At 26.8% G+C, this 26,932-nt stretch overlaps 1 protein-coding gene across 1 annotated transcript; it reads right to left on the bottom strand.

Annotated features, from left to right (window-relative positions):
• Positions 1 to 4,775: 4,775 nt before the first annotated feature.
• LOC108777730 (uncharacterized) lies at positions 4,776 to 16,424 on the bottom strand. Its single transcript, XM_018544689.1, has 10 exons — positions 16,347 to 16,424; positions 15,215 to 15,301; positions 13,781 to 14,047; positions 13,234 to 13,392; positions 12,557 to 12,641; positions 10,230 to 10,282; positions 8,654 to 8,740; positions 8,164 to 8,436; positions 6,605 to 6,763; positions 4,776 to 4,924 (listed from the first exon to the last, which is right to left on the bottom strand). The coding sequence occupies exons 1-10, from the start codon at positions 16,414 to 16,416 to the stop codon at positions 4,776 to 4,778; spliced, it is 1,389 nt and encodes a 462-aa protein (XP_018400191.1). The 5' UTR covers positions 16,417 to 16,424.
• Between the last annotated feature and the right edge of the window lie 10,508 nt (positions 16,425 to 26,932).

The raw sequence follows: 26,932 nt of genomic DNA, 5'->3' as shown, positions 1-26,932 counted from the left end.
AACTCAGATATTATATTTTTTATTTAACAAAATGCAGAGGAAAAATGGAAATATTTCAGTTATTAAAAAATTATAATTTTTTAATGCATCAAAAGAAAACAGAGCTGCTTAGATTCACATTCTTGAAGAATGACCTCTTCATGAAAAATAATAATTTGAAGAAACTTGCTGAAAAGACCCTAATTTATTTAAGAAGTAAAAATTGTCATCTTTCACACAAAAAAAGCAATTAAAAAAAAAACAAATATATATAATTTTTAGTTGGAAAATTATTTATTTTATATTACAACAATATGAAATAATATTAGTAAAAAAATTTTATAATATTATAAGAAATTCTTTAGAAGAAAAGATTTAAAAAAACTGTTATTTTTATCGGCATGTTGTATGTCATTTACATTGCTCATTGTTAATGTCACCTTACTATCCAAAGCTTTGCTATAAAACATTTTAGTAATTGTAAAAATCATTCAATTCCTTACCGGGTTTCAACTTGTCATGTGCTTCTTGTTAACACGGTTTGCACTGTGGGTTCTTCATGAAACGCTCGCGACTTCACCTACTTTAAGAATCGCAATAAACTAACAAAAATAGTTATCATCGTCTGTATATCCTCACTACACCAACTTCTTTAGATGAGGGTCTTTGATCACCTCTGTAATCTATCGCAATCAACAGTTACTTGAAATTTTAACTATTGAAAAATCCATGATGCGGATGAAGAGTTAAAAAATAAATTTATGTAAATAAATATAAATGTGTGTACAATACAAACATTTATAAATTAATAATTATTAAGAAAATCAAGTTAATTAATTTAATAGTTTTTCGAATATTTAAATTAAATTTTTTATAAATATAATTATCTTAATAAATAAATAAGTAAAGGACTCTTATTCTAAAATATAAATAGAAACTAAAAAGACAAATGAAGAGTCAAACATTAAAATTTCTTTAATCGCGTAGTCAAAAGGTAAAATGAAATAATATAACATGACAGGAAAGCGAGAATAAATTCGAAGATATAAAAATATACATTTATATAAAAAACAAGAACAGACTTAATACAAAAATAAATAACCGTAATCATAAAATCTATAAAACTTTATATGTTTCGACTCGTGGATTGAGTCTTCCTCAGAAGTAACAGACAAAAAACCATGGTACAGATAAATCATTGACGAAATAAAAATGCATCCGTCATCAAGGTAAGGAATTCATTATAAACGATTGGTAGATCGATAATAAATCTATAAAAGAATACGACATTACCTTTTTAATATATAAATGATTAACAAAAACTAAAATTTTAAGTTTCCAAGCCTTAATAAATGGATACATCAGCACACGTTTATCATATAACAGGTTGTCAAGCTTGTCGAAATACATAATAAATCTGTTAGACGACGACACGAAAGCAGAAATTTAACACGTCTGTACGATACAAAAATTAGCTATGATCTAAAAAGGTAGCAGCACAGCAAAGTCAAATTTTGTTTATCAACGGAATGTATGTCTCATGAAGGTTTTCAATGTCTGTTTGCAAATTTAAACTGTTCTTCTGTTTTTTAATGTTAATCATTTCAGACACTATGCGTTTTCTGTAATTAGATTCTTCATCAAGAATTTCTACTTTATTCCATCGAAAGTCATGGCCATGCTGCAACCTATGTTCGGTAATCGCTGAACGAGTTGTCGTGTTACATTTAATAATATGGTTACGATGTTCAGATATTCTCGTTTTTAATTGTCTACTTGTTTGGCCGACGTAAGACGCATCACAATCATTACATGAAATTTTATAAACTACGTTGTTTCTAGCGTTTTTCAAGAGGGAATCTTTTTGTACTTTAACATATTTACTCATTTTATTCGGGCTACGAAAAGAAACTCTGATATCATTATTATGAAATCTTTTAAATTTTTCCGTGTGACACGGAACAAAAGGTACAGTAAGCCAAGAAACAGACTTTGAATTGTTTTGAGTATTAGTAGGTTGGTCATTGACAATAAATTTATTTTTTAACAAATATTTTAACCGTTGATTAATGGTATTAAAAATGAAATTTAAGGTAATATAATTATCTTATTAATTGGATAATACCAAAATAGATTTTACTAATATTTTAGAGAAAAGATGTAATGTATTATAGTATGCATGTACACTGAACATATACTTATTTCATTATTGCGAAATTAAGATATGGCCAACAAAATATATGACATATATTGATTATGCTGAATGAATAAAGTTTATTTTCATACCTTTACCAGTAATTTTCAACATAAGTGCATTTAAAATACCATTTATTTTCATATCACTTTCTACAGACATGTTTAGTATTTGCGTTAATTTCCAAAATCTAATCTTTTAATTTGTCATTTTAAAATAAATTTATGTTTATCTATATGCACATAAGAGAGAGAGAGAGAGAGAGAGAGAGAGAGAGAGAGAGTGTGTTACAACTTATATAAGTTACAATAATAGTTATTTACAACTTATATAATGTTAGGAAGTGAGTCGAACGCATTGGATAATCACAGAAGCACCAGACATATGAATAATAATAGTTTTTAATTACGCACAGAATAACGTACATAGAGGCAACAGCCATAAGTGTAAGACGTGGAAAATAACATAGAAGAACAAATTATAGAGAAGCGTCATGAATCAAAAATAAAGAATTAAGAGGCGTTAATGACGCCGGATCTAGTACACAGTATGATCGGATGGTAATATCCAATATATAAGTTACAATAATAAAAATCTATGAATTTTTTAAAATTATACCTTTAATAATTAAGAGCCATTCTTCTTCTAAAGCATGTTTTAAACGAGCAAAATGATCATTTGAATTTTGTTTGCATGTAACTGGTGTTAAGTAAAAATAGGATTAAATAAAGTAGTAGTAAAAATATAGAAACACATAAATTGTTTTAACAAAAACATAATTTAGATCGATTTTTAAATTAAAAAGAATAGGATGGGATTACTCTTTTTTTTTATTGAGTATGTATGTGTTATCAGATGTTGATATTGAGAAGAGAAAAAGAAATCTTTTCACTTTTTTTATTCCTTATATTCATAATAAATAATACATATAATCGCGCGTAGTATATATATAATCTAAAATAATTTATAATTTATGATACTCAGAGAGATTGATTGATTGGTTGATCTTTATGAACTTCAATAGCTACAATGTGTGATACAATTTAATATAATGCCTATTTATTAATTATCCAAACGTTCAATATCTACAATCTCCATTTACTATTTTATGTATCAACATACAAACATTGTATTCAATTTTTTCCTTAATTGGCATAAATTGCAATGCCTCAAGCATGTCTTCAATTCTTGTTGTGTAATTGCACCGTGATAATATAATTCTCATTCCCTTATTTTGTAATTTCTGTAAATACTGCACATACACATTATAATCGTTTAAACTCAGTAATATAGACGAACAATATTCAAACGGAGAAATCGCTTTGTATAAAACACACCTCATGTATGGTGTCAAATTCATACCAATTCGACGAAATGCTCCCAATTTATATCCTATCTTTTTCCCTAGATAATTAACATGTGCGGTAAAATTTAAATTTTGATCTATAATGATACCTAAGTATTTAATTTCACTAATCATGACTTCTAATGCTATATTTTTTAATTTTACTTTTATATTACTTTATTTACATTTAATTTCAGTCTATTATTTTTTAACCATTCCTTAATTTTTTACATCTGTATATTAAGATTATCATTTATTTCTTGGCTTGAATGGCCTATTGTATATGATATATTAGTGCAACATCTGCGAATAATCTAATTTCACAATTGCCACAAACAACTCTCGTCAAGTTCTTTATATACAGTAAAAATAATAACGGTACTAATACTGATCCTTGTAAAACTCCCAGCTTGACAGCAATAGATACTGACAAAATTCCATTAAATTTAACTCTCTGTGTTCTGTTTTTTAAATAACTATTAAAGCAACTAATTACTACCCCTGTTGTATATATCCCATAACTTTCCATTTTCTTTAACAAAATATCTCTATCTACTAATTCAAATCCCTATTTTTTTAAATCTAAAAATACAACTCCTATCATCTTCCTTTCACCTGTACTTTTTTTCCAACTCGATATGACTCAAGGACAGTGAAAAAAAAATAGAAGAATTTCGATCTATAAATAAATTACCGATTTATGGGAAAATACTAGAAATATGATAATAGTTCACAGTCAATTAGTTAATTATTTGGAGGATGAATTATTGGCACTTTTCTAATAATTCATTATCCTCCAAATAATTAACTAATTGACTGTGAACTATTATCATATTTCTAGTATTTTCCCATAAATCGGTAATTTATTTATAGATCGAAATTCTTCTATTTTTTTTGTTCTTTTGTATTTTTGGTATAGAAATTATACCAATAGCTTCTTTCCACTCGTTTGGGAATATTTCCTCTTCTAAGGATCTATTCAGTACTTTACATAATTTTATACCTGCTACTGTTACTACCCTTTTCATTATCTTAACTTAATATAGATTTTATAGAATTATATAATTTTATATATAATTTATATAATTTTTTATTACATTTTTAATTTAAAAAATTGTAAGTTATAAAATACTACATATATGTACATATATATTCAGAAAAATATCTTACGTATCTTTTACGTTTACAAGTATTTGTAATTTGATATATACCGAATTTGGCTCTCTTTTGAATCCATGTATAATAGGTATATGAATTTTATGGAAAAATATTTGAGAGCGGAACATTTGAGAAGAACTTATTGGCAAAGCCAACCAACCATGGATCCAATATATCAGAAATGAATGGTAACATCAATCGATAAAATACTGGCCAGTATTCATTCAAAAAAGTTAAGGCAAGATTATCTAAAAATAAAATAATATCTAACAATGTATTTTAATTTACTCTCTTTAAACAACAAATAATGTAAAATTACAATATACATGTAATTATAAGTTTATAGATAATAATTACTTCTGTTTTGTAGTATATTTGCGAAAATAAGGAATATCACGCGTTATTTAAATAAGAGAAAATAAAATAAGATTTTAATTAGTAAAAAATAATGTATTTCTATATTGGAAAACAAACACTCTTCTAATTTTTCTTTTTATTTAAATTAGTAGATATTTTATTTTTTGATATTATGATTTGTAATATAATATGTAGAAAGCCGCACGAAATATTTTAAAATATATTTTTTATATTTAGATTTGTGAAAATAAATTCTTTGGAGAAAATCAACATTTTAACATACGATTTTTTCAATCATATAGGTATTTTTAGTTTACGGGATAGTACACTAATTTTTAATATTATCTGTCATTCTGCATACGATATTTGGTAATAGATATAACGAACATATCGCTTGTGAGTAAATAAAATTTGTTAAATTGAATAGAAATCTTTCTTATTAGTTTGCGATGGCAATAATTAATGAATAATTAATTAATAAAGATTTATGAACGTGTGTGTATTCGTGCGATTCAGCAAAAAAAACAAACTAATATTAAACACACATTAGCAGTTGTTGGAATCACTGAAATATAATACTACTGAAACGCGCGCGGACCCTTGCCTTTGTTAGCAGTGCGATCCAAGAGAGCGTTTCAAGTGGTATCCTTTTCGAAATTATACTGCGCATGTGTAGTAAACAGTAATGGGGCTCATACAGTTCATAGGCCTGTTCTTTTTCTCTGCACTGTTTACAGTGCAATAAATTGAAGCGAAACGGATATATGTTTGTTTCATTTCAACTTATTGCACTGTGTGCACCAGTTCAGACAGTGCAGGCAAAAAGAACAAATCTCATGACTATGTTGTACTAAAAGAAGGACAAGGATACCACTTGAGACCCTCTTTGTCGAATCATGAAATTAGCACCGCGCGAGTTCCAGTAATATTATATTTCAGTGGTTAAAACTCAACCTGTGCATGATACTGAACTGTCTCTTTTTCGTCGAAGGGCTGTGATCTAAAATTTATTACCAGCACTAAAAATCTATAGCTTATTTTACGTGCACTATATAGAATTTGAGGAAGCAAATATTGAAATACAGTCTAGTAAAATCTTATATTTACTATTGTAAATCCATACATATTCACAGATCTGGATTAATTAGTCTCTTAGTAAATTTTCCGCAAAAAAAAAGTAAAAGAATTTAATCCGTTCTACTTATTCACAAGCGATAATATTATGCTTATTTTATAAGACAATTTTTATATGTATAATACAAATCGTTAATTAGAACCTAAATAACTGATGATTCTTGATAAACTTTTAATAACATGATTTACATATTTACGATTAAGCAGTATATTTAGAAATAGCAAATAGGATATCTAAATAACACTGAAATATTTATATAGGTAATTAAATACATTACAAATATATTACGTATAAAATAGTATTAGGTCTACAAGTTTGCTCCCGCCGTTTTTACAGGTATAAAACTATCTATATGAAAACGGCGGGAGCAAACTTGTAGACCTAAATAGAATTACCTAAATAGAATTACCTATATCTAAATTAGTTTAATACTTACTGAGTTCTTTATTGCCTTCAAACAAATTATCAAAATACACTTTAAGTGTACCAATTGACGGAGCGATATGGAAATGTTCTACAATCCATGTATCGTTTATTACGTGTCCTGTTAAATCACACGTTCCTCTAACATCATGTGCTGTTGCATTCAAATGATCTATATAATACAAAAATTACAACAATGATATATTATAACATGGAATACTTTTTACAATAGAAGAATAATTTAAATAAAATGTTATAAAAATTGATATTTATAATAGTTTAAAACAATTTAAAAAATTGTAAATATATCTGCAAAAATTGCAAAATTGTATTATATGTATGTATGTACGTGTAAAATAATTAATCCTCCATCTGCATTGCTGTTGTTTATTAATGTCGATCGTAGGCCCTTCGTGGCAATATTCATATTTCTCATACAGAACAGTAAAAAATAGAAATTATTTTTACTGTTTTATATTTCTACTTTATATCCTAAACGTCTTTGAACTCACAATCAGATATTACATTTTTTATTTAACAAAATGCAGAGGGAAAATAGAAATATTTCAGTTATTAAAAAATTATAATTTTTTAAAGTGTCAAAAGAAAAAGAATTGCTTAGACTCGCGCACTCTTAAGAAACGACTTTACACGAAAAATAATAATTTAAAGAAGCTTGTTGGAAAGACCCCAGTTATTTGAGAACTAAAAAAATTATCACCTTTTCACACCAAAACAAAGCAATTAAAAAGAAACAAACACATTTAATTTGTAGGTGGAAAATTATTCATTTTATACTGCATTTTATATTACAACAATATGAAATAATATTAGTACAAAAAATTTTGTAATATTATAAGAAATTCTTTAGAAGAAAAAGATTTTAAAAAACTGTTATTTTTATCGGCATGTTGTACGTCATTTACATCGCTCATTGTCAGGTTGCCTTACTATCCAAAGCTTTACTATAAAACATTTTAGTTTCTCGTAATTGTAAAAATCGTTCAATTCCTTATCGGATCTCGACTTGTCACGTGCTTCTTGTTAACACGGTTTGCACCGTAAATTCTTCATGAAACGCTCGCGACTTCACCTACTTTAAGATTCGCAATAAAAACTAAAATAGTTATCATCGTCTGTATATCCTCACTACACCAATTTCTTGAGGATCTTTGATCACCTCCGTAACCTATTGCAATCAACAGCTACTTGAAATTTTAACCGTTGAAAAATCCATAATGCGGATGGAGAGTTAATAATAAGAAATAAATTTATAAATGTGTACAACACAAACATTTATAAATTAATAATTATTAGGAAAATCAAGTTAATTAATTTAATAGTTTGGCAAATATTTAAATTGAATTTTTTATAAATATCATATAATTATCTTATTAATAGGATAATACCAAAATAGGTTTTACTAATATTTTATAGAAAAGATACAATGTATTATAGTATACATGTACACTCTGAACATATACTTATTTCATTATTGCGAAATTGAGATATGACCAACAAAATATATGGCATATATTGTTTATGGTGAATGAATAGAGTTTATTATCATACCTTCACCAGCAACTTTCAACATAAGTGTATTTAGAGTACCATTTATTTTCACATCAGTTTCTAGAGTCAATTTCGGTATTATTGCGTCAATTTCCAGACGGAATACGTCATTAAGACGGTGTGGTCTCACATCAGGAAAATGCAATTTTGATAAACCGATGATAATGAGATTCGAAAAAATTAGTTCTGCTCGTATTTCATTAGAATTTAATTCAAATTTACCATTTTCGTAAACTAAGGGATCCAAAGGTGGAATATCAAATTCTGGAAGTCCTATCAAAATAAATCGATTAATAACAGTGACAGGGAGATAGTATCCATAATTTGAAAGTGATTAAAGACTTTAATGAAGCTCTTTTATTTGTTTTAAGCAAAATCTTTCAGTTTATGTCATTTTAAATTAAATTTATGTTAATTTATATGCATACAAATTATTTACAACTTTTATAAGTTACAAAAATACAAATTTATCTATTTTTAAAAATTATACCTTTAATAATTAATAGCCATCCTTCTTCTAAAGCTTGTTTTAAGCAAGCAGAATAATCATTTGAATCTCGTTTACATGTAACTGGTGCTGAGTAAAAATAAAACGAAATGAAGTAGAAATAAAAATTTAGAAATACATAGATTGTTTTAACAAAAACATAATTTAGAATAATTTTTAAATTAAAAAAAATAGGATGTAATTACTTTTTTATCGAGTATGATATGTGTCATCAGATGTTGAGAACAGAAATCATTTCACTGTTTTATTTCTTTTATACATATTATGTTTATACATATATATATATATACCTATATATAATAAATAATATATATACCATCTAAAATGATTCGTAATTTATGATACTCAGAGAGTGTGAGAGAGAAAAATTATGAAAATTCAAACTGTAACTCGTGAATGTGAGTGTAAATATTATCTTTTCTCTCTCTCTCTCTTTCTCTCTATTTATCTATCTATCTATCTATGTATCTATCTATCTATCTATCTCTTTCTCACTCACTCCTTTACACCAAAATATAAAGTAAACGTCTAATAAGAAAGAAATGTTTTTTTAATTGAATGATTAAAACAATTAAGAAGATTATAATTATTAGTCTTGTAGCGATTGTGTCGCCACGAATCTGTCAGCTAAATACGCGACGAGTCCTTGAGACACACGAATTTCGAACACACGTGCATGCTTTGCTCGTCACGAGACAAGGCATTTAAATCTGACAATTTCTCTTATCATTTTTTCATATCACTCACGCATTTAAAGCGAAATAGAACAATGGTACAACGCGTCTATGATCAGACATATGAAACTGCATTGTAAACAATCGCTGTAAAAGCGACAATCGCTATAAAACTTATAAAAATATTCAAACGATCGCTAAACAATATAATTTAAAATCCTGAGAATAATAACAACGGCAAATAATAACATGAGATGTAACAATATTTTGCATAAGAAGATTCGAGATAGTCATGACGTCATGAGCGACCGGACTCAAGAGTCGATCGGATACGAAATTACACATTCGAATAAGACATTGCGAGTTATTGTCAAGCGTTTTTCTTTGGTCTCGGTCCTTGAGTATACGTTTGTCAAAGATCAAGAACAAAGGTGTGTGTAAATTGAACAGAATCACTTCATTTTTTTTCTATCTTTTCCTCCTCACGAGCAATCACTGCTAATAAAAGTTGTAAGGTATTTGAGAAAAAGTTTTTCGGCTTATCATAAATTCGTTAAAAATATACTTTAAGGGCCACTTTCGCCAACTCCGATTAACTTAATCGGCCGATTAATCCATAGGAAAATTGACCAATCGCGTCTGTCGTTAAAACTAAATGATAAATACGATTGGTCAATCCTGCAAAGTTACTGGAATGGTTCAATTAACCGGAGTTTGATGAAAGTCGTTCTAATTCTATAAAATTATTGAGCTACTACAATAATAACTTTATACAATAAACAAGATTTATGTAAATAAAACAATTGATATATTCGGGGATTAGCCATAATATTCTATTTAAAAGATACATACGTACTAAAGTACATTCTCTAAAAAAAACTCACGAAGTTCAGTTTTTCTTGCCAAAGATAATCCAAATACTGCAATGCTGAATACACTAAAAATATTGAAAAACATTTTTTTTTATTTAATATATCCGCGAATAATATAATTGATTCTGAAAACTGAGTTATACTGGAATCTCTTAATAGTAAACCTCGGTACAGTATAAATCCCTTCCACACATATGATAGTAGAAGTAGTAATGGAATCGCGGCCTCCAATACGGTTTCGAATTTCATGATTTAGAAGTGGAATAGGCACAACTTCGTTCAGAGTCCGTATTCTATTATGAGATTCTAGAGTACATGTAATTTCAACTTACATTACTTAAGAATCTTATGGGTCAATTCTAATGTAAGCAGAATCGTAAGACTCGTAACTTGTTCTCGTAAAACTTTAAGAGTTTATGATCAGTATTCTAATTTTATGCGTTTACGTCGTAAGATTGTTAGTAAATATACGTACGACTGTTAATAAATATCTACAATTCCTTGTGAATCTTATGGCTAGTAAGAAGCTGTCTGCAAAAATGTTGTATAATAGTACATTGTGTAATAAATGTGTATTCGTTGTTTATTGTGCGACGCGGGCACGGGAGCGCACGAGCGAAGCGAGCGCGCTATAGACCTATAGTCTTCTTGACCACTGCGTTGCGTTATTTTTCATAATGTAAAGCGGGTTCTACAATGAGTTTTTAATCTATAGTCGTTAATCGGAAGTCTTAAGTTTTAATCTAAGTCGGTGACTTTAGGATTTTTCGCATCTACAATGAATCGCATAGTTGTATAGCGAATCGTTTGGAAAGACACTGAATACAATCAGTTTTGAAATTGAAAATCATTTATTTGTGTTGTATATTTAATAATAAACTGGTAATATAGTGATAGTGATGGATGATGAAGAAGTAATTATAGTCATTATGCTGATGCAAATGACATATTCTTATTCTCAATGGGAGTATAACCTGAAAAACATGGCTACCGAAGCTACATGATTGGTCAGTCGTAAGAAAATTAGTGGTTGGTATTTTAAATGTTGGCTGTTGGCCAACCTTACGGATTCACCGATTACGACTCACAGATAGCCCTTCCGACTCACCGATAGCGTCTTATGACTAAGTAAAGACTTCCGATTACCGACTAAAGACTCATTGTAGAACCCGCTTAACGCTTTTGCGTGGGGTTAGAGAAATAACTCAACGGCTTGAGGTATTGGCTATTTACCGCACGCAAAAGCGTTGCGGTATAGGGCATTACGTGCACGCGCGTGAGGAAAAAATATAAGCATTTAAAAAAGTTTTTATAGATCTTACGAGAATATGTTGCGAGCGTTACGATCCTTCTGTTTTAAATCTAGATATAAGTATCATATTTATCGTAAGATCTAATAGTGTAGACATAAAAAATAAAAAATTCATGATAAAATCTTCTTTTATGCAAATACTTCTTTGTTGTTTGTTTGATATCAGTGTGTCTGCATATGTAAACGTATATAAAGAAGAAAAAAATTATTTATAATTTAATTATTTATAATTTAAATTATTTATAAACTAATTGTAATAATTTATTTATGTGCTGTATTGATAATGTTAAAGATAAAGTAAATTTATATCTTTTTATATAGAATTCTATATAAATTATTTTTTTGTAAAGAGGAAAATAGCAAATTTCTAAACGTGAGAATTTATTAATATATATAAATAAAATAAAATTTGTTTTTAATTATTATAATTTTTGTGTTAAGATTTAGGTAAATTTCATCTAACAGAAATACATTTATTATTTCGCTATGAGTTTAACTCTTTCGTAATAGAACAGTAGTAATCAACTATAATATTATGTAAAGATATGAAGTTGATAGAAAAAAAGATTATTATCTTCATTGTTTTTTCGTTACACGTGTAGTATTTTTTAATCAATAATAATTTATAAGAGTCAAAGTCAAATAATAATGAACATTTTTTAAACGTTTTCTTCTATAATATTTTGAATTAGAAAGAAACATTTCTTGTGAATACGTTATACTGATTATTTTTGGGGATTAATTATAATATCTAGGAAGGCAAAAACCAGAAAAAGGAGAAATAATTTAACATTGCATTTAAAATATATATTTATTTTGCTCACAAACAATATTTTAAAAATAAAGTTTAATTTATATAAAATCTTAGAGAAATAACATGTACATGTTTGCGTTCAAAATTATGATCTTTTTTTAAATTTTGGAAAATTTGCATTTCACTGACATGTAATAAATATATAAATTTTATGGAAATACTGTTGAGAAGGAAATTTTCGAGAAGAATTTATTTGTAATATCAACCATAAACGGTTGCAATCCATCGATCATAAATGGCAATGATACTCGATAAAGCATTGGCCAGAATTCATTTACAAAAGATATAATAATATCAACTGAAAATAAAAATTATCGTATATAAAATGACAATATATAAATCTTCCAAAAAAATCATTCGAAAGGTAAATGTAAGATTACAACATATAAGTGCAATTGTAATTAATTTTGTATTGTAAAATTTTATGATTTGTAACTAAAAATATTGTGGTAAAAAATTATAAAATATGATTTAAATTTATAAAATATGTACTTCTAATCATTATCTCCTTTTAAATCAATTATTGTCTTGTTATTAAAATTTGAACAATGTATAGCTATATCAATTGGAGTTGGAAAATATTATTGTCAAACACGATCAATGATAATGTGATACAGGATTCTTATAAATATGAGGAAAAAATCAGTTTCATTAGTTGACGGGCACTATATAGATGTTACAAATTACGGGTTATTAATATTTATTCAATTATTCGAAATAAACTTCTATCAAATAATAAGAGAATTTTGCATGTAATAAAAGAATTTATACTTATTGTTAAATTGGAAATCAGATATGAGCCTCCGTTTCAATAATTTAATTCTCATTTTAACTTCATTAGACAATACAATAAATAAATAGAATTGCTTCTGAATTATTTCAATATTTACCAAATGCTTTCTTGTCGTTAACTGCATCATTATAGTATAATTTGAATTTTCCAATTGGCATAACGAGATGGATGTATTCTACAATCCATGTATCGTTTACTACATGTCCTGTTAAATTTGCAGCTGTTCTGATATCTTCCGCGGTTACATTATAATATCCTATTATATAAATTAATTTAGTTATCAAAGTACAAAATACTTTTTAATAAAATAGTAATGATTAAAAAATAATGATTATTTTTTTAAATTGTTACATTTATAAAAAACAATAATTATTATTTTCATGTTAAAAACGAAATTATACACACTATAAACATACATAGTTATATATGTACTATGTACATAAGTATATTGTTAAATTTATGAACCTGTTAAAATTGTAATAATTAGCTAATTATAATATTATAATAAAATTTTGCTAATTTCTTAAAGAAAAACAAATCAATATATAAGTTTTATAAATATAGTATACTAAAAATGTATTAACTTTGTTCCTTTGTTTATTTAAATCGTATATTATAGAGATTAGTACTTTTTACTATCATACCTTCATTAGCGAGTCTGAATCCGCTTAAATTACCATCTGCTCTTATGTCACCTTTTACAAATAATTTCGGTATGTTTCCTTTAACTTCCAAATAGAAAAAGTCATCAAGAAAATTCGTTCTTATACTTAAAAACTGAATTTTTGATAGACCAATTATAGTAACATTTGAGAAAATTACTTGGTAGTGTACGTCTCCTGAATTAATTACAAATTTTCCGTATTTGTAAAATAACGGATCTAAAGGAGGGAAGTCAAATTCTGGAAGTCCTATCAAAAGATAAATAAATTAATATTAATATCCGTATTTTTAAGTTACTTGATTAGAACAATTTTTATTCTTTTTAACTTTTTTAAATATAAGATTTTATCGAGTTATGTAAATTTGTATACGTACATACATTGTATAAAAAAAGAACTATTATTATAAATAGAAATATTATAAAAAACCAATATAATACAAACAATAATTAATTAATTTATACAGCTATATGGATAAATCAAATGTGTAAATGAAGAGTCAATACGGTTGCAGCTACTCTCTCTCTCTCTCTCAGTGCCTAATTTATTATAAATTCTAAATTACTTATATTTTTTAGATATATAAGTTGCACACTGCTTATTGTCTAATTTGAAACGCAAACATAAATTAAACGCTGTATATCTTTCTATAAATTTCAATGAATTATTATTATTATTCTTTTTATTATTGTCATTATTATTATTATTATTTAAAATGCTGAATTATATTCTATAAAATTTAATGCTGCAATTAAAAAGGATTGTTGATAAAAATGTTAAAAATTACATCCAAAAATGTAAGCAACGTTTTTTCGGAGTAGAATTAAAACGAGTATTTTATTCTAAAAATTATAATTTTACGAAAAAATTGAAAAACAAAAATAGATTATATTAGAAAGAAAAAAGTATTCTTTATATAATACAATTGAGAACATCGTAACATCTAAATTAAAGTTCACCGACTAAAATTATTCTTCGAATTTAAAAATATTTGCTGAAGTCGAGGATTAAAATGTTTATTAGCATTATTATTGACGATTAATTTATATATCAAATTTGATTATTTCAATTACAACTTTTAATTAAATTCACACACAAGTTTGACAATAACTAAAAGATGTTTTATAGTTTATATATTGGTATTATGAAGTCTATATTATACATAGGTATTATAACCAATTTAGAATCGATCATATTGGCTTCTCTTTGTTATTTATTTGATTTATACATAATTTGATTCACGCACGCACGCGCGCGCGCACACACACACACACACACACACTCTATATTAATGTTGATAAATTTCAGAAACTTTTCTTATGTAGTAATATAATTATAAGTAGAAATCAATATATTTTTTATTTGATATAAAATATATAAGCTAGAATAGAACTTCTAAATTGTTACAAAATATACCTGCTACAAATTGTGGCCATGCATCTTCCACAGATTGTCTTAAACAAGCTGAATAATCATTTGAATCTCGCTTGCATGGGGTTACAGCTAAGTAGAAGTAGAAATAAAATAAAGTTTTATATATATATATATATATGTGTACAGGGTCATCCATTAAGAGTTTACATTTCAAAACTTTGCGGCATTTTGTAATTGTTATAGATGGAGTTGTCACATTTTACAGTTGTCGATTAGAAACTATGCCGTTAATAATAATTAATCCATATTCACTTAAGCAACTCATAGAAATAGTCAAAACTCACTACAAACACGGTGAAAATTTCCCAGAGAAGTTCCGTGGACGTGTCATTTCGCGTAACGTGGAGACTTTAATAGGACGCTCAGATCATGCGATTTGACACCTGGATATGTTCCTTTGCGATTATGTGAAGGATAAGATTTACATAAATAATACGCAAACGATTCAGGTGTTCAAAAATAATATTCGAACTGAGGGCGAAATTGAGCCACAATTTTGCGAAAATGTGAAACCAAATATTTTCTTTAAAAAATGAGCGTTTGTAAGAAAATGGCCAATATTACGACATTTGGCTAATATTGTGTTCCACGTTTGATCACATAATGTGTACTTTAGAATAAATATAATTCAACGTTTTCAAACTTTTTTATTATTTAAAAATGAAACTTCTTAATGAAAGACCCTGTATATGTTATTCAAATATTTATGTTAAGAATATGAAAAGAAAAAGCTCCTTATTTATTTATTTTTATTACAATAAATAATGTGCATATTTACAATTTGCGATACTTAAGAAATGTAGAAAAAAATGTAAATGTATATTATTACTTGCTTAAAACAATATAAAATAACATTTAATAAGGAAGAATTATTTATTTGTAACAGAACGATTAATAAATACAAAAGCTATACAATTTTTCACATGATTTAGCAAAAATAATTTTTTTGTTTATTGTATACGTTAAAAATTTCTCAATAATTTGATACTACTTTTATGCAATTGATTTTGTATATGAACGATGCGTTTAAATAAAGTAATTGTTGTATATATTTAGATTAAAAAACCGTATAATAATAGAAGAATATATTAAAAAATTATTAAAAAACACTTACGAAGTTCAGATTTTTTAGTTAAGCACAATGAAAATATTACACTGAATATACAGAGCACGTAGAGCAACATGTTCTCTGTTTAACGCACCAATGAATAATACGATTGATTCTGAAAACAGAATTTTCCACTTTAACTCTACAGAAACATTATACTGAGAATGAATGACAATGATTTATGTAGACATGTAAAAACTAGAAATATTAACAATCAAATTATTCTTAAATTAATGTTACGTTGAACATATGTAAATAACTCCTTAAATTTCATCTATCAAAAAAAACATATCTTCAAGGCTATAGGAGTCCACCGCTGGTTGTTAGGTTGCGCAATAAATTATAAATCTTGTAATATCAAATCTCGTACGTTTCGACTTTATTTTTAAGTCGAAACGATTATTGTGCTGAGGATGACTTAAAAATAAAGTCGAAACGTACGAGATTTGATATTACAAGATTTATAATTTATTGCGCAACCTAACAACCAGAGGTGGACTCCTATAGCTTTGAAGACATGTTTTTTTTTATATTAGAAATATTAATTTCTGAGATTTAATTTTAATCTTTTTTATGCAAACGTTTCTATTTATTTATATGTCATTAGAATATTTGAGTGCGTATTTTTATGTGTATAATAAATTTTCAATAACAAACTTGCATTGTTTCATAAGATACGTATTCTGTAATGTAATAATGGTACAAATTATTGTAAATATTAATAGAAGGTAGGTTTATATAATTTTTTACATAATTCTCTAGAAAAATTATATGTATGTATTTTTTAATGAAAATATGTACAAATTATTATTTTATGAAGAAAAATCGTACATTTCAACAATTGAGGAGAAATACAAAAATAAAATTGTATTTACTAAGTTTAAATGTGATTTTCTAAAATGTGCGTGAACTATAATTCATCATTATCGAATTTATCTATCTTGAGAATAAATCAGGCAGACTGATAAATCAGAGCTACTGCATGATCTTTCGAATCTACTTAGATATTGGCTGCGTTCAGCAGAAAAAGCAGCTTATGTTGCGTGTCGCGTTGCGCATCGCGCCGATTTGCTGAATCATAATGGCGGTTTGTAACAAAACAAGTATACAAATAAAGCAATGAGTGTGTAAATGACAAATGTATTCTTCGATTTAGCCTATTGCTATTCCAAAGATCTACATACATCCGAAAAATCTGTGATCTATAGTGTTAAATCACTGGAATCTATTTTTATTTATAGTGAATCAATTTTTATTTATATATAGACTTTATAGAGAAATAATAAAAAAAAATTACTGCTACTAAAGTATAATTTAGGGAGGATCCCGATTGCCTACAAAACGATTGCTTACAACTTCGTTTGCACACAGCAATATTGCACTCAGCGTATTGCACGACATTATTGCACACAGCACATTGCACATACGGCATTATTGTATACAGCATATTGCACATATGACAATATTGCACACGACGTACTACGCTGTGTGCAATAATCCTTTGTGCAAACGAGGCAATCGTTTTATGGCCAAACGGGAGTTCTCCATATTTGTGTACAGAACAATAATTTTTAAAAATTAATGAAAATAGAACAATAATTTTATTATTTTAATATCAAAAATTTATGTATGCAATATAAATATACATTTCTATACATGTAAAATCGTTAAATTTGTCTATTAAAATTATAATAAATAATTATATTTATCAGATTATAATATCTTCTTTAATTTCTAATAATAAACATAATTTTATTAAAGATAAATTATATATATTAATTTTTTATTACAATATTATACAAATAATTATTTGAATACTATTATATAATTTTGAACTTAACTCTTGAGTAGTAGAAAAACATTGTTATCTGTTACGTACATGCATATAAGAAGTATATATAAAAAAGAATGTGTGCGCGTGATCATTAATTACATTTTTATTCCACGTGTAGTAATTTTTATCATTAATGATTTATGAGAGATAAAGTGTGAAGATGAAATTATATTATTTAAAAAATTTTGTTTTTTTAATTTTTTAAAAATGTACATAGATCAATACTTCAAATATAAATAAGATTTTTTGTGTGAAAAATACCAATCAACTTTGGTAGATGTACTTCCTCTGATTATGAGTAACAGGAAAGAAGCAGTTGCTGCTATAATTGTTATTACCATCTCTAAATAAACAATATCGTTGTACAATGCATTGTTTATACGTTGACTAGAATTGTGTTAATTCTTGCGAATAAAAATGTTAAAGCAAGTGTAAAAGCCTCCGAAATTTTAAATTGCGTTCACAGTTCGGAAAACAGATGCTGTCAAAGGTGTAAGTATTTGGTTACAAATTTTGATGATAATAATCTATTATACTACATATTATATTATACTATTAAACTATAATAAATTCAGATAATAAAATCATTCGAAAATAAAATTTAATAACAAGAATGTATTTTAAAAAAAGTAAAATAATGTAAAGCTATACGTCCAGACTATCGAGCTGAAACGCGAACCTCGAGCCGAGCCGAGCCGCGAGCCGCGAGCCTCAAGCCGAACAGAACAAACGAGAACAGCAGCTATTTTTGTATTATTGTCCATTGTATATGCGAGTATACTTAATTATATAAAAAAACAGGTAATTAAAATCACGTACAATATGAATAGCTTATGACGCTCGTGAAATTTGGTTAAAGCTCGATTTGATTTCAACTCAAAGTTCAGCTCGATAATTTCAGTTCGAAGCTCATCAGCTCGAGGCTCGGCTCGGCTCGGCTCAGCTTGAGATTCGGCTCGCATTTCGGCTCGATAGTCTGGACGCAGCTTTAAGAAAAGACAATATAAGTAATTATAGGTAATAATAGCTATATAAATACTAACTTTTGATGATTTTATATGAAAAAATAAGCATAGAAGAATATTAATAAAATGAAAAAGCGATTATAATGAGATATCTGTTATTAAGTATAGTATGAATAGTACTATATCTAGTTCTTTACTACTTCATATATTCTTAAAGAATCTCTATTTTAATCTATAACTTAATCTATAATAGTGAAATCAGTAGCATATATCTATGCATATAATGCATGTAAACAGGAATAATATGATTATTTATAAGAGGTAAAGACAAATAAAGATAACATTCTTCAAATATTTTTTTTCTTTTTTTTCTTAAGTGTGATTTAGAAATAGGATGTTGATTATTCGTGTGTTTTAGGTATGATGTAGGAATAAAAACTCTAATATATAGTAAAAATAATTTTATATTTTATATATAATTGTTAGATTAATACATCAAATCATTTATTTATTTATTTTGCTTAATTGTTCAAATAATTGTTCAAAAACAAAGTTTACGTTAAAGAATTATAAAATTATCTATTTTTACATTTAAAAAATTTACTATGTTTTCAATTTTATGAAAATTTTAATATTTTGTTAAAGTATAATGAATACGTGAATTTTACGAGAATATTTTTGAAGAAAAATCTTTTTGAAGATAAGCGATTACACGAATTTTATATACACCTATTGAATAAATTATGAATTTTACATTTCATATTATTATTATTTGATATGATCGTGATCAAAATTTATTTGAATGCAGCAACATTATTTGTGCAAATGGAAATTTATATATTTATTATTAATATACATAGGTATTTTAGAAAAAAATAAGTTTCTTTAAATTGTTTCTCAATATAAAAATAATATCTACAAAATAAATAAAAATTCCTTATCTAATTTCCAATAATGATAAATTAAAGAATTAAAAAATCTCTTTTGTTTGATATATTAAAAAATATTTCAAAATATAAATATAATAAAAAATTAATTTAGTAGTTGTCTTTAATTCTAAAGCTACGTACACACAAGCAATAGAATTTTACAACTGTAACGTTGCGTAGTACTATTGTATCACGAGTGCAATACCACGAAAAAAGGCATCTACAATGAGATTTTAAGGCATAAAATTTAAGTTTGAAGCCTCTAACTATAAGTAATTAAGTCGAGGGAGTAATCACTTAATGTAATCGTGGGATGGAGTCCTTGAAATCACTATAACAATTATATGAAATTCCGATATATAATCCGATAATTACATACGCAAGTACAAAAAATAATTGTGTAATATTAGATAAAATCTTAAGCAATGTGAGAAATTGGCTCAATGATAAATAAACATAAATAGAAATGCATATACAGCCACAACGCAAGATGTCATACGCGTCATATTATATATTTAAAAAGAAGAAGACAAAAACAAACGTTTCGGTTAAGTTATGACCATCATTAGTTCATAAAAATTAATAGCATACCACATATAAAAGAATTGTTAGATGTAATGATAATATACGAAAAGTTGACAATGTATGATCTTACAATCGAAGTTAAATACAAAAATCAAAATTTTTGTAATTTACTTTTGAGTTCGCATGTATATGAATATGATGTTATAGAAATTAAAATTTTTTATATGTGAAGTATGTGTGATTCAATGTATTTGTGTTATATTGGTGTATAATTGTGTTAATTCGATTTTTAGAAAATCTTATTTATTAAATTACAATATTTGTAGGACCGTTAGTATTCAAACAATGATTAAATAAAGGCCTAATGACGGTCAAACAAAATTTAGGTTGCTACAGTAATGTGTGAATTTTATTTACCACGTGTGTAGCTTCCTTTAATCGCGCTCCGAAATATTTTCAGACTTTTTACAAACGCAACTCTAAACAACTACCGTAGTAATATCACTATTATTTTATTAAATTATTTATTAAATATGGAGTTACCAAATTCCATATTTTTTTACGAGGTCGTATTAAGAATTAGAAAAAGAACATTAAAATTTACAAATTACATGAAAAAGAATTATTGAGGAAAAAAGAATGTTTAAAATTTCAAAAAGATGCGTTAATTAGAACATCTTTTTTCATGCTCATTTCTATTCATATTTAAATTAAATCGTCTATTTTACCAAATAACCGCATATATAGTGAGGAAAATTATTTGTCATCAAATAAAATTATATAAAATTAAATGAAATCATGTAATCTGTGGGACAATATTTCAGATAATGGTTACGCCCTCGAATTAAGTCGTAATTATAGTCGATTGTTCTTTTCACATTCAATTGTGATTGGTTAATTTCTTAGTGCTTAAAGTTTAAATTTTACATCTTAAAATTTCATTAGACGCTTAACACGTGCTTGATACGATATCGAATGAACAGTACACATTTGTGTCGCGATTAAATATTCAATGCAGGGTTGTGGGTAACGTTCACACATTAATTGATGTTAAGCCTGATCTACAATTGCGTAAACGTAGTTGTAAGTGATCGTAATTGTAAGAATCCTCCAATCATAGTTGGATATTTTCCTTGTATTCAACTGTAATTGGTCAATTCTTACAACTACAACTATGTTTATACAATTGTAGGTCGGGCTTTACGTGATGACAATTGTGCAACGTTCTGTTGTACAAGTATATATACATAGTTCAAAATATTATAAGAAGAAGAAATGAAAAATTTACACAATATTATTTTCAGTTATATAAGTTTTGTAACGCATGGAAAATAATATAAAGTTTGTGATAATCAAAATGTCTCTCAATTTTTGAACATGGCCGGAGACACTATCGCGTCTCCTGATATACACAGTAAGACTTAATATTGTTGAATTAATTCGTCGGTTATGTCCAGTTACGTAGTATAACAAATTTCATTTATAGCACATAAGCGAATAAAGAATACTTATTTGTGTAAAATAATATTTAACACTTTAATTGTATTTACAAACATTTTAATACAATAAAGATATAATAATTTAATTTGCTGAGCATTGTAGTTTATTCTTAATTTATTATTTAATGAAAGAAATTTTTTGTTTTTTATATATTTTTACATATGATAATGTACACACATACGAGGATAACATTAGAGTTTACGAAATCCTAAATTTATTTTTAACCAAACAATATGTTTTTTTTATAGATTTTTAGCTGCTGAAAACGATGACTTAAACTAAATTTTATTAGCATGTTCAGCAACAGGATGGAGAAAGTTTATGAAATATTCTAAACTAAACGATAAAAAATAAAACGGAAATAAAGAATAACAAAATTGCGAGGCAAGTTTTATTTTTTAATTACAAATGTTTAAATATTTACGTAAAAAATATATCTAAGGAGATAATTATTTAGATATTTATAATTAAAAAACGAAACTTCCACTGAAATTGTTATTCCTGATTTTGTAATTTTAAATGTTTAAATATTTAAATATCAAATTCAGGTAAAATAAATGTTTAAAGATAACGCTTTCAAGGGTATTATCTTCAAATGTATCAAAAAGTTTGAAGGTTATCGGTACGTTCTCATCTATTGCTAATGTCAACGTTTCGTAAACCTTGTCGTTTATTTCATCAGGGCGAGAAGCGCATTGATATAGTATCATTCATGAAACGTTAACAATGGATAAAAACATGGCGATAACCCATAAATCTTCTGGTATCAATATTTAAAGATTTTAATGATTACAATTAAAAAACGAAGCGTCCACTGAAATTTTGTTATTCTAGATTCTGAAATATCGTTAATGTATAAATATTCTTGTAAAAGTGTCTATTGCATGTGAATGTTTAAACATTTGTGATTAAAAAACTAAGTTTTACAGAAATTTTGTTATTCTCGATTTTTGCAATTCTGAATGATTAAATATGCATGTAAAACTGTTTAATGCACGAATGTTTAAACGTTTTTATAATTATTACAATTAATCAAAGCTTTCACTGAAATTTTATTATTCTTGATTTTATAATACTGTGTGTGAATGTACATATATGTAAATATTCTCATGAAAATGTCTAATACACAGGACATTTAAACATTTATATTGCATATACATATCAAGTAATATTTGTACGTTAATTAATATATATATATATATACATACACACACACGCACACATGGGTACGTGCGCGCCATACACAAAACATATATGTATATAAGCATATACTAGTAGAATTCGTTATAATAAACTAGATTATGAATGTGTCAATATTGATAGTCAAAATTATTAGTTATAAATACGAATTTATTGTTATAGAAAACCAAAAATTGGCTATTTAATTTAATTGCTTTACAGAGAACTGCTTTAACAAACCGTATAGTCATGCTTCCCATATTCTATTATATGTTTGAATGATATATAATATAGTAGAATTTTAGTTCCTTAAATATGGTTACAATTTACAGCTAACAAGTAAAAACTAAAACAAAGGAAAGGAGAAGTATAATAATAATATAATAGTAGAAGCATAAAAATGCGTTACTTAATAACGTAAACAGAAATTTGAATAACAATTTGGCAATATGAATAAGTATTGTTATAAAGGATAACCAGGCCCAATATAGGTTCTCTAAGCTTTGAGAATATTTTAACTTTTTGCTGAGGTCAAAATTGAAAATTAATGGTCACATTCATATATATTTATATAGATGCGGTAAAGATCTAAAAAAAGATATGTAGCATTTAAGGCATCTTAGCAAAATGTGAGTTACGTAGTATGTGTCTTCCCTTTTTCATACAAAAATGTTAGAAATATGAAAAATAAAGTGATTTAATGTTATTTTTAGAAGTTTATAATTTATTGCATAAACATTGATATATAAACATTTAAAAGTGCTATTAAGCAATTTAAACATTGAATAGCTGTGTTAACTTCTCCTTCTTAAAACTATGCTTATAGATCTACTTAGAGTATTAGACAAGTAAAATAACCATTTATCATTTTTAATTAATTCCACACAATCTTCATGAACATATTTGTGACAAATGTCACACTTGCATATGTGCTCCAACCCACATTGGTCCGAACCACATTGATCCACATCTCATATAAAGGATTTCTTTTTTTTTTTATAATAAAGAAAAGGTGACAAAAATATATAAACTAAATGTAATGTTGTAAAATATGAATATAAAGCTACAATAACATAAACTACAGAAATATAACCACGTTTTCATAATTATAGAAAACAATTACTTACAAAATATTATGTCACGACCACGATGTATCAGTTTTTTCTGTTTTTACACAAACAAAATAAATAATATGAATTATGAATCGAGTCATTGCCTGCACGAATTACTACACTGCTATCTATTAAATTAAATTAATCATATAATTATATACAAACAGCGAGTGATCCACTTTGGGAAACAGTTCAAATTGAATCCAATTATAATGCCTTATATAATCAAATATAACATGAGTACAAAATAAAAGACGTTTTCCAACTCTTCTTCTTTTATTTGATATTGTTTAAATACCATTATATTTGTACCTTACTCATAGCTCATACACATATTCACATACACTAACACGTATCGCAATTTTAAATTTATTTAGAAAAATACAAATTAAATATTTTAGAAGAATATTTTTTTGGTACTCTCTCTCTGAAAAATATGTAATTATAACTGTCATTATTAAAGCCCGGATTTTCTGCCGACGGATATACCAATTCGAGTTGGTCGTAGCACGTTGCTCCCCACTATCAAGCGGGGAGCACAGACTTTTGCATAACGCATAAACCATATACATAAAGAATTAGATTGGTACATTGACTCATGCATAAGGAAATGGGCCAATGAAATTCCTTATGCACATGCTTTATGCGTTATGCAAAAGTGTGTGTTTCTTGCCTCACTTGTCATGCCCGAAGCCGTTACGGTAGAGCATCAATAGGGGGGAACGCGGCGGTGGAATAATTAGCAACAATTTTACGAGACAATGGGCACGTTTAAGTTGACAAACGGCTAGCCTGCTCGCCGAGCAAATAAACATAATTGATTATTACTTATATGGTAGATCCAACCAATCATATTCGATCGCACGGCAAGCATACCTAGCCGCATTGCTGTTTTAAACTTGTCCAATAAAAGCAACTTAAGACTTCCAAGGTCTTGCAAAAACAAAATTCTTACTCTATTACACTTTTCAGTAATTTATTTTGTGTTACTTTTATAAATAAAAAAGTTATCACAAAATATTGAAAAAAGTTATTTTAAAAGTATTCGAAATGATGGGGAAAATCTGGAAGTAACTGTTTAATGTATCTAATATGTTTTAGTATTTTTCTCGCTTGTTCCGTTCCTCGTTTCGAGTACAACCGTTGCTATATCATCGTTCCCCACTATCGATACTACATCGCGCGTTGCAGCCTTGGGCGAATTGAAAGTGGGGGGAGTTAACTACGATGCACGTGATCTCAGAACTTTAATCCGGGCTCATCACTTCAATGAAATTAATTGCAACAGTTTTACGTTTTAGAAATCTTGTGATGGATTTTTTCCTTTTTCGTCATTTATCCATTGTTATATAAATAACGTTTGATTTTATCTTTTTACTATATATCAAATTTTACGTCGCTGGTTCTATGTGACAATTAGTTTTTATACAAATAAAACTAGCAATACAAAATTTGACACATAACACAATGTTGTTATTAAAATTTTTAAGAACGATTCACGAAACATATCCTTTCGCTGCATATAGTGTGAATAAAGAACTCTGATGATGTTGTTTGCCTTTCAAAGTATATCGTGCATGTCTCAAAGAGATTACGATAAATTTTTTTATTGATATTTCTTCCCTGGAAGTTATTTACGATATCGCTTTACACGTATTCACAAGTTTTCTCAATACCACTCTATATGGTGAAAAACATAAAATTTTTTTATTGTGTAGATACATGTTAATGAATTAATTTCAGAACATCATTGGGCATATTACTACGAGCACCTTGTGACCTTATACGAGCATTTAGTTTATTTACGAAGATCGGACATTATCCGGCTAATCCGGTTAATCTTGCTCCTTCGAAAAATAACAGTTTCCAAGAATTTGTATACAAATAATATATAAATACAGTGCACTAAAGTGCTAAGTCTTTAGAGCAGTAGGTAGACTCATTTTTGTGCAAAACACATGTATCGCGTTTATCCTTTACAAAGAAATCAAGAAATCTAAAACTGAAATTAATGAATAGTGTATATTATTTTTTAATGTAAGTATCTCAAGAAATTGTAAATAGCAGTTTTATATAATTTCTATTGTCAGTAACATAAAAAGATAATTGATGCAATATATGGCAATTTGTAAGACGCAAAAAATTCATTATTTTAGCAGGTTAACTTATTTATTATTTTAATAACATTATTCATTTTTATTTTCGCGTAATTTTTCATAAAATGACTTTATTATCTACTTTATTTACAATACGTATTCTATATCTATAAATATATATGTCGTTTATAAATAAAAAAAGAATTTATAAAATGTAACTTGCTAAGGATTGTTTAGTACGAAAAATCATTTACAATTTTGTATAAATATATAATACATTATTGTAATATAATACTTTAATTATACTATATATAGTATATATAATACCGTACCGTTTCTTAGGTAAATGAGAAATTCAAAATTTTCAATGTTTAATGATTAATTTATCTCATCCAATTTGTTTTACACATTTTGTGTTTTTTTAAATCTGTGCTTTAATAGAAATGTATGGA

This window comes from Cyphomyrmex costatus, unplaced genomic scaffold, assembly GCF_001594065.2.
Source record: "Cyphomyrmex costatus isolate MS0001 unplaced genomic scaffold, Ccosl1.0 scaffold116, whole genome shotgun sequence".
In the NCBI taxonomy this organism is placed as follows: domain Eukaryota; kingdom Metazoa; phylum Arthropoda; class Insecta; order Hymenoptera; family Formicidae; genus Cyphomyrmex; species Cyphomyrmex costatus.
This window is presented reverse-complemented; position numbering and strand designations above follow the sequence as displayed.

What these genes read in the sequence shown, in the direction of transcription:
- LOC108777730 (XM_018544689.1), bottom strand. Translation starts at nt 16,416, where the DNA reads ATGTTGCTCTACGTGCTCTGTATATTCAGTGTAATATTTTCATTGTGC. An exon ending in ATGGCCACAATTTGTAGCAG is followed by an intron (nt 14,048 to 15,214) that starts GTATATTTTGTA and finishes ATCTTTTGATAG; the next exon opens with GACTTCCAGAATTTGACTTC. An exon ending in TAACGACAAGAAAGCATTTG is followed by an intron (nt 12,642 to 13,233) that starts GTAAATATTGAA and finishes TTTTATTTTCAG; the next exon opens with TTGATATTATTATATCTTTT.